Consider the following 16888-nt stretch of genomic DNA (forward strand, 5'->3'; position numbering starts at 1 on the left):
GGGGGCATGCAGCTTTACTGTATGATTAAATGATGATGGCGTCCTCTTGGGTAAAATATTCCGGAGGTAAAATAGTCCCCCATTCGGATCTCCGGGCGGGGACTACTCAAGAGGACGTCGTTGTCAGGAGAAAGAAAACTGATGTTCTATGGATCAGAGCGTGGAATGTCAGATCCCTTAATCGGGCAGGTAGGCTAGAAAATTTAAAAAGGGAAATGGGTAAGTTAAAGCTAGATGTAGTGGGAATTAGTGAAGTTCAGTGGCAGGAGGAACAAAACTTTTGGTCAGGTGAATACAGGATTATAAATACAAAATCAAACAGGGGTAATGCAGGAGTAGGTTTAATAATGAATAAAAAAAAATAGGAGTATGGGTAAGCTACTGCAAACAGCATAGTGAACGCATTATTGTGGCCAAGATAGACACGAAGCCCATGCCTACTACAGTAGAACAAGTTTATATGCCAACTAGCTCTGCAGATGATGAAGAAATTGATGAAATGTATGATGAGATAAAAGAAATTATTCAGGTAGTGAAGGGAGACGAAAATTTAATAGTCATGGGTGACTGGAATTCGAGAGTAGGAAAAGGGAGAGCAGGAAACATAGTAGGTGAATATGGATTGGGGGGGAAAAATGAAAGAGGAAGCCGTCTGGTAGAATTTTGCACAGAGCATAACTTAATCATACCTAACACTTGGTTCAAGAATCATAAAAGAAGGTTGTATACATGGAAGAATCCTGGAGATACTAAAAGGTGTCAGATAGATTATATATTGGTAAGACAGAGATTTAGGAACCAGGTTTTAAATTGTAAGACATTTCCAGGGGCAGATGTGGACTCTGACCACAATCTATTGGTTATGAGATGTAGATTAAAACTGAAGAAACTACAAAAAGGTGCTAATTTAAGGAGATGGGACCTGGATAAACTGAAAGAACCAGAGGTTGTAGAGAGTTACAGGGAGAGCATAAGGGAACAATTGACAGGAATGGGGGAAAGAAATACAGTAGAAGAAGAATGGGTAGCTTTGAGGGATGAAGTAGTGAAGGCAGCAGAGGATGAAGTAGGTAAAAAGACGAGGGCTAATAGAAATCCTTGGATAACAGAAGAAATATTGAATTTAATTGATGAAAGGAGAAAATATAAAAATGCAGTAAATGAAGCAGGCAGAAAGGAATACAAACGTCTCAAAAATGAGATCGACAGGAAGTGCAAAATGGCTAAGCAGGGATGGCTAGAGGACAAATGTAAGGATATAGAGGCTTATCTCACTAGGGCTAAGATAGATACTGCCTACAGGAAAATTAAAGAGACCTTTGGAGAGAAGAGAACCACTTGTATGAATATCAAGAGCTCAGATGGAAACCCAGTTCTAAGCAAAGAAGGGAAGGCAGAAAGGTGGAAGGAGTATATAGAGGGTTTATACAAGGGCCATGTACTTGAGGACAATATTATGGAAATGAAAGAGGATGTAGATGAAGACGAAATGGGAGATACGATACTGCATGAAGAGTTTGACAGAGCACTGAAAGACCTGAGTCGAAACAAGGCCCCGGGAGTAGACAACATTCCATTAGAACTACTGACGGCCTTGTGAGAGCCAGTCATGACAAAACTCTACCATCTGGTGAGCAAGATGTATGAGACAGGTGAAATACCCTCAGACTTCAAGAATAATATAATAATTCCAATCCCAAAGAAAGCAGGTGTTGACAGATGTGAAAATTACCGAACTATCAGTTTAATAAGTCACAGCTGCAAAATACTAATGCGCATTCTTTACATATGAATGGAAAAACTGGTAGAAGCCAACCTCGGGGAAGATCAGTTTGGAATCCGTAGAAATGTTGGAACACGTGAGGCAATACTAAACTTACGACTTATCTTAGAAGAAAGATTAAGAATAGGCAAACCTACATTTCTAGCATTTGTAGACTTAGAGAAAGCTTTTGTCAATGTTGACTGGAATACTCTCTTTCTAATTCTGAAGGTGGCAGGGGTAAAATACAGGGAGCGAAAGGCTATTTACAATTCGTACAGAAACCAGATGGCAGTTATAAGAGTAGAGGGACATGAAAGGGAAGCAGTGGTTGGGAAGGGAGTGAGACAGGATTGTAGCCTCTCCCCGATGTTATTCAATCTGTATATTGAGCTAGCAGTAAAGGAAACAAAAGAAAAATTTGGAGTAGGTATTAAAATTCATGGAGAAGAAATAAAAACTTTGAGGTTCGCCGATGACATTGTAATTCTGCTAGAGACAGCAAAGGACTTGGAAGAGCAGTTGAACGGAATGGATGGTGTCTTGAAGGGAGGATATAAGATGAACATCAACAAAAGCAAAACGAGGATAATGGAATGTAGTCATATTAAATCGGGTGATGCTGAGGGAATTAGATTAGGAAATGAGACACTTAAAGTAGTAAAGGTGTTTTGCAATTTAGGGAGTAAAATAACTGATGATGGTCGAAGTAGAGAGGATATAAAATGTAGACTGGCAATGACAAGGAAAGCATTTCTGAAGAAGAGAAATTTGTTAACATCGAGTATTGCTTTAAAGTGTCAGAAAGTTGTTTCTGAAAGTATTTGTATGGAGTGTAGCCATGTATGGAAGTGAAACATGAACGACAACTAGTTTGGACAAGAAGAGAATAGAAGCTTTCGAAATGTGGTGCTACAGAGGAATGCTGAAGATTAGATGGATAGATCATGTAACTAATGAGGAGGTATTGAATAGGATTGGGGAGAAGAGAAGTTTGTGGCACAACTTGAATAGAAGAAGGGGATCGGTTGGTAGGACATGTTTTGAGGCATCAAGAGATCACAAATTTAGCTTTGGAGGGCAGCGTGGAGGGTAAAAATCATAGAGGGAGACCAAGAGATGAATACACTAAGCAGATTCAGAAGGATGTAGGTTGCAGTAAGTACTGGGAGATGAAAAAGCTTGCACAGGATAGAGTAGCATGGAGAGCTGCATCAAACCAGTCTCAGGACTGAAGACCACAACAACAACAACAACAACTACAACTACTCTGCTATTCACACTTAAGTGCTTGACAGAGGGTTGATTTAATCACTTTCAGATTATTTCTCTGCTGTTCCGCTCTTCAATAGCATATAGAAAAAACAGTTGTCTTAATTTATTGCGAAGGTCATTTCTCCCAGTGTAGGTGGGAGTCAACAAAATATTTTCTCCTTTGGATGAGAAAGTTGGTGATAAAATATTTGGTGAAACTATTTCAGCACATTGAGAAAAGCCTTTGTTTTAATGATCGCGAATCACATATTGTATCCATGACACACTAATCTCTTTTTCGCAGTAATACAAAACAAGCTGCCCTTCTTTGAACTTTTTCCATGTCGTTTGTCAGTCCTATCTCGTAAGGATCCTGTACTGCACAGTATACTTCAGAAGAGGATGGACAAGTGTAATGTAGGCAATCTCTTTAGTAGATTTATTGCATCTTCTAACTGTTTTGCCAATAAAATGCTGTCTTTGGTTCATCTACCCACAATACTTTCTATGTGATCATTCCAATTTAAAGTGTTCATAATTGTAGCCGCTAGTATTTAGTTGAATTGACAGCCATTAAATTTGTTTGATTTATCATGTAACCAAACATTGGAGGTCTTTTCACTACTGAAGTGGATGAACTCACACTTTTCATTGTATTGAGTCAATTGCCGCTTGTCACACCATACAGATATTTTGTTTCAATCATTTTACAATTCATTTTGATCTTTTGATGACTTTACTAGACTATAAATGACAGCATCATCTGCAGACAATCTGAGAGCTGCTCAGATTCTCTCTTAAATCATTTACATAGAGTAGGGACAGGAGAGGACCCATAAACTTCCTTGAGGAATGTCAGATATAACTTCTGTTCTACTTGATGAGTTTCCATTAGTTACTATGGACTGTGACCTTTTTTAACAGGAAATCACAAATCCAGTCACATAACTGGGCAGTTCTCCACAGGCCACGAAGCTGTCTGTGAAAACAGTGTCAAAAGCCTTCTGAAAATCTAGAAACATGGAATCAGTTTGAGATCCCTGTTGATAGCAATCATTACTTAGTATGAATAAAGAACCAGTTGTATTTCACAAGAGCAATATTATATGAATCTTTGCTGACTGTGTGTCAATAATTTTGTTTTCCCCCAAAATAATTTATAGTGTTCAAACAAAGCATATGTACCAAAATCCTATTGCAAATTGACATCAGTGATATGGGTATTTATTGAGCAGATTACTTTTATTTCATTTCTTGTGTATTGATATGACCTGTGAAACTTTCTAGTCAATCAAGAGGTAGATATGTTGCTTATGGAGCAGTTACATCAGTGTACTTCAAAAGGAATGTAACTGGTATACAGTCTGGACTGCAAATTAGACTTTATTAAGTGATTTAAGTTGCTTCGCTATTCTGAGGCTATCTACTTGTGAGTTACTCTTGGTGGCAGCCATTCTTCATTCTAATTCTGGAATATTTACTTCATCATCTTGGGTGAAGAAATTTCAGAAAACCATGTTTACTAACTCCGCTTTATTTGTATTGTGAAGATATTGACTGTGTCTTGCAACTGTTGTACTTTGCATACAACCAGAAACTCTTGGGATTCTCTGCTAGAGTTTGAAACAGCGTTTCATTGTTGAAACTATTAAAAGCATCTTGAAATGTTGTTGAAAGAGAAGGTGGTATTGTCTCCCATTTATATCCAAAATGGATTAGGATTATTAACAGGTACCCTGGAAAGTATAGAGGGTCTGTATAATGCCACACTTGATAAACGCTGCTACATTAAAACTACTAACAAATCTTTTGAGAGCAAAGAAATTGATGGAATACTCCATTGTTCTTAGGGTTTCGTAACATGCTGGTATATGTTGGGTATTACTATGAGAAATGTAATGATATACCAAATAAAAATGGTGATGAATCATCAAAAGGCACATAAACAAGATGGAAAACTTTGTCAACTTTTGGACAAATTCTTTTTTGAGCAACACACACACACACACACACACACACACACACACACACACACAGAGAGAGAGAGAGAGAGAGAGAGAGAGAGAGAGCATGTTGTGCTGAGGTCAACTCTGTTCTTGACTGCAGTGTGGCTGTGGCTGTTCATTCGGGTGGATAGTTGGTTGGTGGTCATTCCCACATAAAATGCTATGCAGAAATTGCAGCAGATCTGGTATATGCCATGACTCCTTTCACAGGTGGCCCTGCCTGTGATGGGATAGGATAAGCTTGTGACTGGACAGGAGAAGGATGTGTTGTGTGGGTGTATTGGACAGGTCTGGCACCTGGATCTTTCACCATTACATTGCCCCCATGGGGCAAAGGGTTGAGAGTGGGTGTGGCTTGTGGGTGGACGAGAATATTACATTAATTGCATGGACGGCAGTCCCTTCAGTAGGGGTGAGAGAAGTTGTGGGGAAGGATGTTCCTCAAGCAGGCACAATGATAAATAGTTAAAGCCCTGGCGAAGGGTTCATTCCATTGTTCCAGTCTGGGATGTTATTGTGTGATAATAGGGTGGGGCTGCTCCTTTTATAGCTGAAACTTGGGGTGGTTGGAGGGCTGGGGGGGTGTGATGATAGGGCACAGGAAATCTGTGGTCTGAGTTTGGGTGGGATTTGTGCTCATCTATGAAGGCATTAGTGAAACCTCAAATGTACTGGGCAATAGTATTCTCGTCACTGCTGTTACACCATCCATAAGTGACCAGACTGTGCAAGGGTGATTCTGCAAGAATATTTTAAAAATTTGATAAAGATGGAAATATTAAAAATTCTAGGTTGCTTCTTCCTGAAAAGTGGCTCAGCATAATTTGTCAGTTGGTAGAATAAATTTAAATGAACTAGCATATGTAGTCCGTTAGTGTAGGCAAATCACAGCATCAGTTATTCGCAGGCAGGGTCGATATGCCTCAAAGGTGACACACCGAGACACAGACACTTAAATAGTGTGACTGAGCACAAGATATCAAAGAGATACGAATGATGAAAGATAATGCACATCCCTAGAGATATGCTCAGGAGTTTGAATCTCGCCGTGCCCAGAACATCGACAGTATTACTATTATTAAAATAGCTAACAAGACTGATATTAAGACAGAATTTTTGTCTCTCCTGTAATCTGTTCATTTACTGTATTTTTCATTTTTCCCACTATGTGTCATAATCTGAAACTGTTTCTGTACAACCATTGTTCTGGTGGTCTCGCTACTCTGTCCCACTGCTGTGTTCAGACTTGCTTTTCTTGCGGCCTTTGATCCTTGATGGATAGTACTGAAATGTTAGACCATGCGACTACTTTAAGCTAATAAATTAACTTCAAACTCTCATTTGCATTTCTCTTTCTTTAGAGTCTTCAAGTCTCACAATGACAGAGCCCAATAATTAGAGCTCAAAGTAGTTAAACCAAACTTCAAACATTAAAATGTCTGACCCTTAGGTTGTACACGGAAGTTCTCTTTAACATGCAAGTGATACATTTGTTTCTGGGTGCCTGCTGATATTGTCCATGGCCGTCTTACTCCAAGCTGTCCATGAAACTGCCAACTCGGAGTGCCAAAGCATACACGTAGCCTCATACAGCAAGTGAATGTTGTGCCTCATACGACTCCTCGCCACTGCCCTTGTTGTTACTGCGCATGCACCCTCTGTACAAACACAGACTAGGGCGCACACAGTATCAGTATGTGCTTCTCTTTATACACTGTGGAACAAATAGCTGCTATCACAATCATCTTTAGCTGGTACAAATATTGATAGTGGACAAGGGTATTTGATAAAATGTCATGTTACACTACAGACATCAGAATGGTATACAAAGGACACATACAAGGACACTGATTCCCTTTCAAGAAATTATTAGACAGAACACAGCAGCATAGGTCAAATCTCGGTCATTGGTGCATTAAATGACATTGCTGCTGAACAGAGGGGTTTACTAAAGTGCTACTTCGGTCTGTATCATATCTTCTGTCACTTAGTGGACTTCACATATGAAGTTGTGGATTATGACCGGTCATCGAAAGGACGAAAGTGCAGAGACATCATTAATGTCCTCCATATGAATGCCTACTACAGTCCAGAGGCACAGATTGAGTTCAGAGGTTCAAGGAAACTGAAGACCCACTCAACAATTGTGAAGTTTCAGAGGGTTGGGATACCTTTGGTGCTTATAATAATGAAGAGGATGTGACGAGAAAGCTAGAATCCGCCAATGCTGCCATACTGAAGACCATTAACGAGGTTTAGATCCAGGTTACTGTAATCAGCTCTAATGAGATCTTCTGAAACAACAGACCACTGTTTCTCCCAGAGAGAGCAATGCCACAAACTGTGGTGCGTGCAATGTGGTGCTGGGGTGAGCATCACCTCTGGTGTGCTGCAGGCTGCCAGTTTATACTCGACCACCACCAATTACTTTTTCTAGTACCTATCATTTCTGGAATGTTTTTGAAACACCTGATGTTTGTAATGTTTTTATAAATATTTTGAAAATCCAGTTATTGTATAAACAGCAGCACACACTCTCCAGGAAGTCAGTTCTGTTTTGGATGTCCTTAATATCAGTAATAAACATGCTTTCAGTACTAAGCATTGACCTTTATTGAAAAACCTGCTTAGGTTTGGAAACAGAAATGTGACAGTATGCTTGTCAGCTCAATTATAAGAACAACAGATAGAGTAACAGAAAGATTGAATACATTTAATCACTTGCAGCAAATTTTTCTCATTATCATCTTAAACTAGTGTCCTATTCATTCAGACAGTGCTTTTTCTATAGCATAAACTTTTGTTTGCTTTCATTGACATTTATGTACAACCCATTATTGACCAGTAAAGATTTTCAGAATTTATTATTTAAACCAAATTACAAGAACCAGTCGCAATTTATTTGTCCTTTCGCACCCAAATACTTGAAATCGTCGAAGTCCTGTCTGTTTATTTTTATCTGACCAATAGCATAGTAACAGATACATGTGTGTAATGAACAGCTGAGAATGTTTAATGTGTGATGCTTAATTATTTATAAACATTTGTCTTCTTTCAGCTGAGAGAGTTTGATAAAGAATTAGAGCCTTTCAGTGGCCAGCTTTTTGAATTTGTCATAAAGTTCCCACCAAGTTATCCGTTTGAAGAAAATGAAAAAGGAGCAAAGCGCTATATGCAGACAAGGTGTCCATCATGGTGTGATCGGGTGGTACTCAGCTACACAGCAAAGTCTCTAGTAAGTAAATTAGCTAATTCAAAGTAGACATGAAACATTTGTAGTTTGCATGCATAGAAATTGTGTAATAATTTAGAAACTGAAATGACCTGTTGCCAAAAGGTAGAAAGCTTCTGATTTTTCCAAGAGTTAATTGTTTGTTTGAGTGAAAACAAGTTACCTTAGTGAGTGAAGCCACTAAAACTTCTAGAGCTGTAGTTGAGCTGTCTTGTCCACAAGACTGATTATTTTGTCATATCTTTATGTGACTTCTGGTCATTTCAGTGTCAGATTAAAAGTTAAACAATGGGATTCCAGGTTGGCATATCAACAGTATAAGGGAAAGATGGTTTATTACTCACTGTAAAGATGACACATTGAATTGCAGACATGCCCAGTTAAAAGACACTTACACATTACCTTTTGGCCAGAGCCTTCATCAGAAGAGGAAATACACATACATTCATTCACACAAGCAAGCACATCTCACGCATGACTGCCATCTTTGGCTGTTTGGACTGGAATGCAACTGTCAAGTGAGACAGAAGCAGCAGACTGGAGGGGGCAGGGAAGGGAAAGGGATAGCAGGGTATGAAAGGGTAGAGAGAAGAGTGCTATCTGGCAGAGCATCCATGGACTAGAACTGTCAACAGATACTGCATCAGGAGACTGTAGGGCATGTAGGTGGGGAGGTTGGGAAACAAGGAATGAAAAAGGAGAAGGCTGGGGAAGGGAAAAGACAGGTGGGCGCGAAGGCAGAGGCAGCACACAAACAAAACATGGTGGGAGACGAGAATAGGGAGGTGATGATATGACAGATGGTATGGGAAAACTATTGGGAGGAGGAGAAGATTAGTGTTTAATGCCCCATCAACAATGAGGTCATTAGAGATGGAGCACAAGGATCCACATGGCTCGGATAGTGGAGCAGCCATTGAAATAAAGTGTGTTACATTCAACTGCATGTTCTGCCACAGGGTTGCCCAATTTGCTCTTGGCCACAGTTTGGCAGTGGTCATTCATCCTAGTGTGCAGCTGGTTGGTAGTTGTGCCAATATAAAAAACTGTGCAATGATTGCAACAGAGCTGATACATGACATGGCTGCTTTCACTGATGGCCGAGTGGGATAAGTCTGTGCCAGGACTGGAATAGGAAGTGCTGGGTGGATGGATTGGGCTTATCTTCTACAGGGAAATGATTCCCTGATGAATAGGGATGTGGTTCAGTTGTTCCAGTGTGGGGTGGTATTGGGCGGTTGGGGGTACTCCTTTGTAGCTGGTTCTTGGGATGGTGGAAGGATTGGAGGTGTGAGGAGACATGGCACAGGAAGTCCATTTGTGGACTAGGGCAGAGGGATAGCGCCTGTCTATGAAGGCCTTGATGAGACACTCAGACTAGGCAAGGGAGTTCTTGTCACTGCAGATGCACATCCCCAGGTGCCCAGCCTGTGTGGAAGGGATTTTTTGTATAGAAGGGGTGACAGCTGTCAAAATGCAGGTGGTGGTTGGTGGGTTTAATATGGCCAGAGGTGTGGAGAGAGCCACCAGAGAGGATGTGGTCAACGTCCAGGATGACAGCAGATGGGCGAGAAGGTGTTGAGGTTATGAAGGAATGAAAGTAGGGTTAAGATTAACTGTTAGTAATTATGTATCTTTTGCACAGTTTTCTAGCTGATACTCTTGGAAAACAAGAAGTCACTTGGAGTAAACTTATTACAGCAAATTAAACATTCAAGCTTTGGAGATCTGTGTACATACTGTTTTTCTATTTGCAAAAGGAACTGAAAATAAGAGAACTTGAACCCGAACCTCGCCTTTTGCATGCACTGGCCTTACCAACTAATTTAGTCAGGTATGACCCCCAACTTACCCTCATAGCTTCAATTCTGTCCATATCTCTCTACCACTTTCCAAACTTTACAGAATACCTCCGTCATATCTTTCTTACTAGCACACCTGGAAGAAAGGATATTATGAAGAAATGTCATTACCACATCTTAGAGTTTGTTTGTCAGATTAGGAACATTGCCAATGAATGACAAGATTCCGGATTTGAGTCTAGTGTCACACAGTTTGAATCTTTCAACATGATTATCGAAGAGTGTTGTAAGAATTGCTGCTAGTAGAACTGAAATAAAGCAAACAACAGCATCTGTTTTATACACTCCTATTTCAAATTTAATTAGTGAGTAAATAATTGTGAGTAGTTACTGAGAAATCTTATCTGGAGATGTAAAGAAAAATTTTGTTTTACAGGGAAAGTGGAATGAAGAAGAAAGATAAAGTTAAGACTGTAGGAGAATATCTACAGGAAAGAAAGCAAGGTCCTTTGTAGGGCCGGCCTTAACCATGTCCACAACGACTTATCATGATTTATCTTTGTGTAGTCAGTACTGGCTAGGCAGTGTCAATATGTAGACAAGGAGATGTGGAGTGCTTCTTGCCATCAATGTAGGGTGTGAATGGACATGCATGACCACCTTGCACAAAGCAGTTACATCTATGGGATTGTGGATTGAACAGTTTACGAGAATTTTGGTTTTTTGGTTATTCGTTGGCTTGGATCAACACCCTCAACATGGACCGAAATGTTGGTTGAAACTTTCTCAATGACTTAAGTGTTGCCATTTATTCCTGGTTTGATGAACTCTCAGGCACCCAATCATACCTCAACTGACCTTATGAATCACTTAATCCCATAAAAATGTTTGGAACTATTTGGAACAGCAGGTGAAATGTAGCACTGAATATTCCCACAGTTTGGTAGCTCTGTGTGGTCTAATCATCAGTGAGTGTATCAGGCTACTTACTTAATTGTAGAAATATTCTTCTGCAGTGGCACCTTAAACTCACAGTATCTTGCTGAAAACTGTTTGGACTGCTTAACTATGTCGAGAAAAAACTGACACAATACCATGGGTTTTATGTTCACTCATTGGCATATTTATTATGATTAGAACCCAGTTGTGTGATACCAGTTCTGTGTACAGCCTTTCATATAATTACCAGTTTGTTGCAAATCATTGAGTCATCCAAGCAAGTAATCCTACTCGTTGATGTCTGACAGTAGTACAGTAATTCAGTGGTAACTTTGAGACAAATTTATACTTTCACATAACAGTGATTAAATGTTTATTGACATCACAAGCAACAAATGCATTATGGAAAAACAAATGCATTATCTGTGTCAGTAAAATTATGACAAAGGAAGTACAGCCTCAAACTTTGGAACAAACAAACTGAAGAGCTTCAATGACAAAAGCATTTTAGGGTGCAGTATAATTTTAATAACGGATATTTTCTTAGTTAATCTGTTTTTGGAAAAGTTAAAGTGATTGCCGTAAAAAATGAAATTATGAATATCTGATAAGCTACGTTACGCTCTTCAGATTTACGGCTGATTAGCTCATGATTTTTTTTTCCGGTCACATGGCTGCATAACAACTTCAATTATTTATTTCAAGTAAACAAGTTTTATGCCAGGGGAATTGGTATTTGTAAATTATGATGTACATAATAAGATCACCTCAGTTATTAACTATAACGAGAATGAAAAAGCTCCCATCATAGCACAAAAAAAAGTCAGTATGTTCTAATTAGAATTACAAATTTAAAAGAAGGGAGCTAGCTTTTCAACTTACCTGGCAGCTTCAAAGACATTTAAATCAAAACATCTTGACATATTCATGCTTGTTTTACTTGTAACATAATGCAACATGTCAAGTAAAGTAACAGGATACAAGATGTCATGTCGTATAACATGACATATTCCATCAAACATGCCATTTGTTATGTCGTGCAATATGACACGAAGTGTCTGGGATACTTTCTGTTGTAGATGCACGCACACCCCTGGATACTTTCTGTTGTAGAAGCATCCCACTCTGAGGAAGAACATAAATTTGTATTGTATTTGCTCTTACACCCCTCACCACAAGTGTAACAGGGGGTGGGTTTGGGGGAGAAATGATCCCCTCGGGGAAAAATCAACCCCTCCCAGAAATCAAAAAATTGTTTTAGCATCCCCCAGGAACAAATCCACGCCCAGAAATTTTATCTCCCCAGAAAAACTTCCTTAGCTATTACATACATGCTCTTCAGCCATATGATATTATATATTGTTTACTGTGGCTGGTGACTCTACTACATTTTGGGCACAGGATCAGTGATTTCACCCTATAAGTTGAAAGATGCAGGTATGCTAATATCTTGCATCTAAGAGACCTCACTACACTGGGGAAGTAGAGTTAACTTGTAAAATACCGTATTTACTCGAATCTAAGCCGCACTTTTTTTCCGGTTTTTGTAATCCAAAAAACCGCCTGCGGCTTAGAATCGAGTGCAAAGCAAGCGGAAGTTCTGAAAAATGTTTTTGGGTGCCGCCACAACTTATTTGCCGTCGAATATATGTAGCACTACACAGGCATTCTTTATAGGCACAAAGATAAATACTGGCGTCTAAACCTCTGCGTCAGTAAATAAATTAAAAAAAAAAAAAGGTGGAAGACGAGCTTTTTTTTTTTCTCCGCCCCAAGTTTCGACCACTGCATTTTCATACATTATCCAACGAAGTAAATACAAATTCCGTATTGTTCATCTTCGAATGTAGCAGCATTTCAATGTGCTACGAAAACCCGACTGGCAAGACTGTTTGGGATATTTGTCAGTATGGCCAACTCTACGTTCTTGATTTTTTCCTACCTGTGAGAAGAGATGGTTGCTAATAGGAACTTTTATAAATTGTGAATCACATGCAGTATTCTTGTCACCATAAGAATAATACGAATATAAACATTTTGCCATGTACTGTTTCGTGTTTGCTGCTATCTCATTTAAAACCTGTCTGCCTAATAAACTACGAAACTAGAGTGAGACAACAGCAAACGCGGAAGAATATACATATCACGTCATGTTTATATTCGTATTATTCTTATGCCTAACAGTGATACACTCAGAAATGAAGCATGGCAATTGGCTAGATTTTTAAATCTAAGATGACTCTAATTTCGGTGCAGAATCTAATGTACTAAAGAGGCGCCTGCAAAGATTTTCAAACGGAGAAAAATTTTCGCTAAACTCTCGTTCAGAACATCTGTCATACGCAGTATATTATTTGGTTCTTGTTGATCATTATCAAAGAAAGCAGCAGTGCAAGTAACAACAAATAGCAGCCTCTTGCCATTGTTTCGCTAATGGGACGATTCCTCTCTCTCTCTCTCTCTCTCTCTCTCTCTCTCTCTCTCTCTCTCTCTCTCTCTCTTTTTTTAATTGTAAGCAGCGATAGCGTGCACAAAAGCAAGCCATGACGCGAGCGATGACAGGCCGTAAACACGCAATATCAGAATGCGACAAACAATGCATGACAGTACAGTGATGCATTTTCAGCTTAGTGTGACGTAAACACCTATAACAAAGAAAACTGCGCTTATCAGATCAAAGAAAAATAAGAAATCAATTCAAACCAGACAAAGCACGTGAAAAAGGAAGGGTACCCGTATAAATACGGACGGAGCGCCTGACGCATAGCAATGGCTACCTGGTAAAGCTTAACTGCTAAGCTTAATACTCGAACCAACCTACTGTAGCTGTATCGTCATTCATTCGATCTAAATTGTCTCTCATATTACAATGGACCAACTTTGTTTCGATTTGGAGATGCGGCCTAAGACTTTTCTCTCTCCTTGAATTTTGAGTCTCAAATTTCAGGTGCTGCTTAGATCCGGGAAATTTTTTTTTTTTTCCCTTGATTTCGAGTCTCATTTTTCAGGTGTGGCTTAGATTCAAGTGTGGCTTAGATTCGAGTAAATACGGTAGTGCAAATATGCCAAGATTGGGGGAACCAGCATTGCCTTTGATTTAGACTTGCTCATTCATCCTTTTTTTCATCTTTGGTGATGTGGTAGTCTTCCAGTCCATTGATTGACACTTTGTTTCTGGGCCGTAATGGGAGATCCATGTCTCATCATATGTGACAACACATGTTAGCAAGTCCGTTCTTCATTGAGTCATTCCAAGACATCAGAGAAAATTTTCTTCTGATGGTCCATTTGATCCTGAGAGAGGTTTTTTGGAAGCTTTAGTGTCTCTTTGTCCATGTTCCCCATGCCTTCTATCAATCAAATGCTCAGACGTTGGTTGTATCGCACAACTCATTAACATTGTGGATGTTTGCTTCGGATCTTGAACTCGCAGATAGACCGAGGTGTTCATCATCTTCAACCACTTTCTGACCTTCTGAAAATCATTTGTGTCATTCAGGAACTTGTCCACATGATACAGCATTATTACCAAACATCTGCCAAACATATTAAAGGGTTCTGTTGGTGACTTTTTAACTTAATGAGGAATTTTAACTTAACACCCTGCTCGATTTTTAAGTTCACCATGCTCACAGCACTACTGCAGAACAACATGTTCTTCATCGAAAGCCCAAAAGCAAACTAAAGCAGACAGAAAGGCAAAATGAATGGTGGCTCCTCTTGAAGGTTCAAGGTCAACTGCAGTTCAGAACCAGCCTCCTCCCATATGGCATGCAATAGATGGTGAACCATCTTATTATTTAACTGCCACACATTGTACATTATGTGCATACAATCAATTACTTGAAAGAAAAAATATTTAAAAGAGTAAATTGGTAGCAGGTGTATCAAATCCACTTTATTATGTTTAAAGTACCTGAAGGAAGTTGTGACTGTGTCTTTCCTTCTGCATTGAGGCCATTATCAATGCTAGAGCCAGTATTACACAGTTTCTGTGTGTCTAATGGGTGTGGCTAATATTTTGTTTAGTGTTCTTATTATTAAATATTCCTGTTACCAGTTTCAGCATTCACATGTTGAAAGCAGTTCTGATATTTTTATAATAATAATAATAATAATAATAATAATGACTTAGTCAAAAATATTTACTGAAGCTTTATTTTAAATTATAACTAAATAACCAGTTGTCTGCAAATGTGTGCTGTGTGGTTTCTGAAGAAAGTAATAATGTATTTTCTTTAAGCTGTTATCTCCTTATTGCTTCATAAAGACAGTTGTGTCCTGGAAAACAATGACATTTTGTCTGTGCAGAAGAGTGAAGTATTTTTATTTTAGGCACAGTTACTAACTGTGATTAAAATCATAATTGATTTTGGCAGCAAATTTTGTGTTCATGTCATAGGCAAACAAAGCACTCATGACATGCAGTGTGGCAGTTCAGAAACCGGTTATGTTTGTAATCATATTGTGTGATAATGTCTCAAATGAAAAGAAATGTGTGGTTATATCCTGTTGACAAGAATGTTATATTGATCAGAAATGAAGTTTGTTCCCACAGCAGAAATATATTACAATTAGTTTATCAGTAGATGTTCTCAAAAGCTCAAGTAGCAGCCTCTGTACGTATGTATAATATACTCTGTAAGTCTCTTAATAACAAGCTGATCTCACGACTATGTCATTGGTTTCTTCTTGGAATGTGACTAACATGTTTGTTGTATTGCAGAAACAAGAGTGTTAACTGCATATCAAAGGTGAAACAAGACTGAATTATCCTTCCTTGCACATTGCTATCAAAATAGTAACACCAAACCACCTTCAGCATGTCATACAGCTTTTACATCATGGAGCTGTATGACATCTGGACTGTTTCTCCGTGAATTTTACTCTTTTTTGTCACTCAGTTGTGCCATTTTAAAAATTGTTTAAAATATATGGTGGGTGAAGAATCTTAATCTTATTTTCTATCCTAAAACCATGTTAGGCAATTGTCTGGTCATGCTAAAAGTTGAAGTTCATCAACTTGTTTGTCAAGCCACACATGAATAAAGCTGTCAGTGTGGATTGTTCGCCTAGAAAATTCGCAAAATTAACACCCAAAATTTATTCTTGTAGAACTATGTCCTACACTTTCATAGAGCCTTTTTCAGCCATTATGAGGGTGATTCAGTAAGAAAGGTAGCAATGTATGTAACAGGTACATGAATAGCCTGCGAGACTTACATTCCACATCTAGATAGAGGAGATGATCAAACCTTCTATACATCGCCAGTGGATGGAGGTAACTGTGCTATTTTGTTTTGAAATACAGCTTAAAAATTGAGACATGATGGATATATGGTGGCAATGGAAATGTAAAGTGTAATAAGCTTCCTTCCTTCCTCCCTCCCTCCCTCCCTCCCTCCCTCCCTCCATCCATCCATCCATCCCTCCCTCCCTCCCTCCCTCACTCCAACTGCAGATGGTCACCAGTTAGTGAAAGGTTATTGAGTAACTGCAACGTCACAGAAACAAAGGTGGTTTTGGTGCAAGGAATTTTAGGAAGGTAGATTAGATGTAAAAGATGTGCAAAGGTCAGACACATCCACCTCAGTTGACCGAGAATGCTTCGTTGAATTATTGATTCAAGCCAATGTATTCATTTATGCAAGGCAAATTGACACTAAACTCAAAATTTGCATCAGCTGTGCTGTGGGTATCATGCACATCACACTGCGCTACCATTGGGTACCATGGCAATACTTGGATGAGAATAAAGCCAAGCAGATAGGATTGTCTCTCCAACACTTAATGTGGTATGTGGTGGAGGGTGCTCTATTCCTGCACTGTATCATCAAAGGGAACAAAGTGTGAGTGCATCATGTGACACCTGAGAAGAGAAATCATCTATACA

The 16888-nt window shown here is 39.1% G+C and overlaps 1 protein-coding gene across 7 annotated transcripts in view; it reads left to right on the forward strand.

Annotated features, from left to right (window-relative positions):
* The window catches only part of LOC126175019 (inositol polyphosphate-5-phosphatase A), a 275390-nt gene that overhangs the window by 176265 nt on the left and 82237 nt on the right, over positions 1 to 16888 (forward strand). For all 7 annotated transcript variants that reach the window (XM_049921515.1, XM_049921517.1, XM_049921511.1 and 4 more), the window contains one exon: positions 8081 to 8257. In XM_049921515.1, coding sequence (XP_049777472.1) covers positions 8081 to 8257 — 177 coding nt within the window. The remainder of the gene's footprint in view (positions 1 to 8080; positions 8258 to 16888) is intronic.

This window comes from Schistocerca cancellata, chromosome 3 (assembly GCF_023864275.1).
Source record: "Schistocerca cancellata isolate TAMUIC-IGC-003103 chromosome 3, iqSchCanc2.1, whole genome shotgun sequence".
In the NCBI taxonomy this organism is placed as follows: domain Eukaryota; kingdom Metazoa; phylum Arthropoda; class Insecta; order Orthoptera; family Acrididae; genus Schistocerca; species Schistocerca cancellata.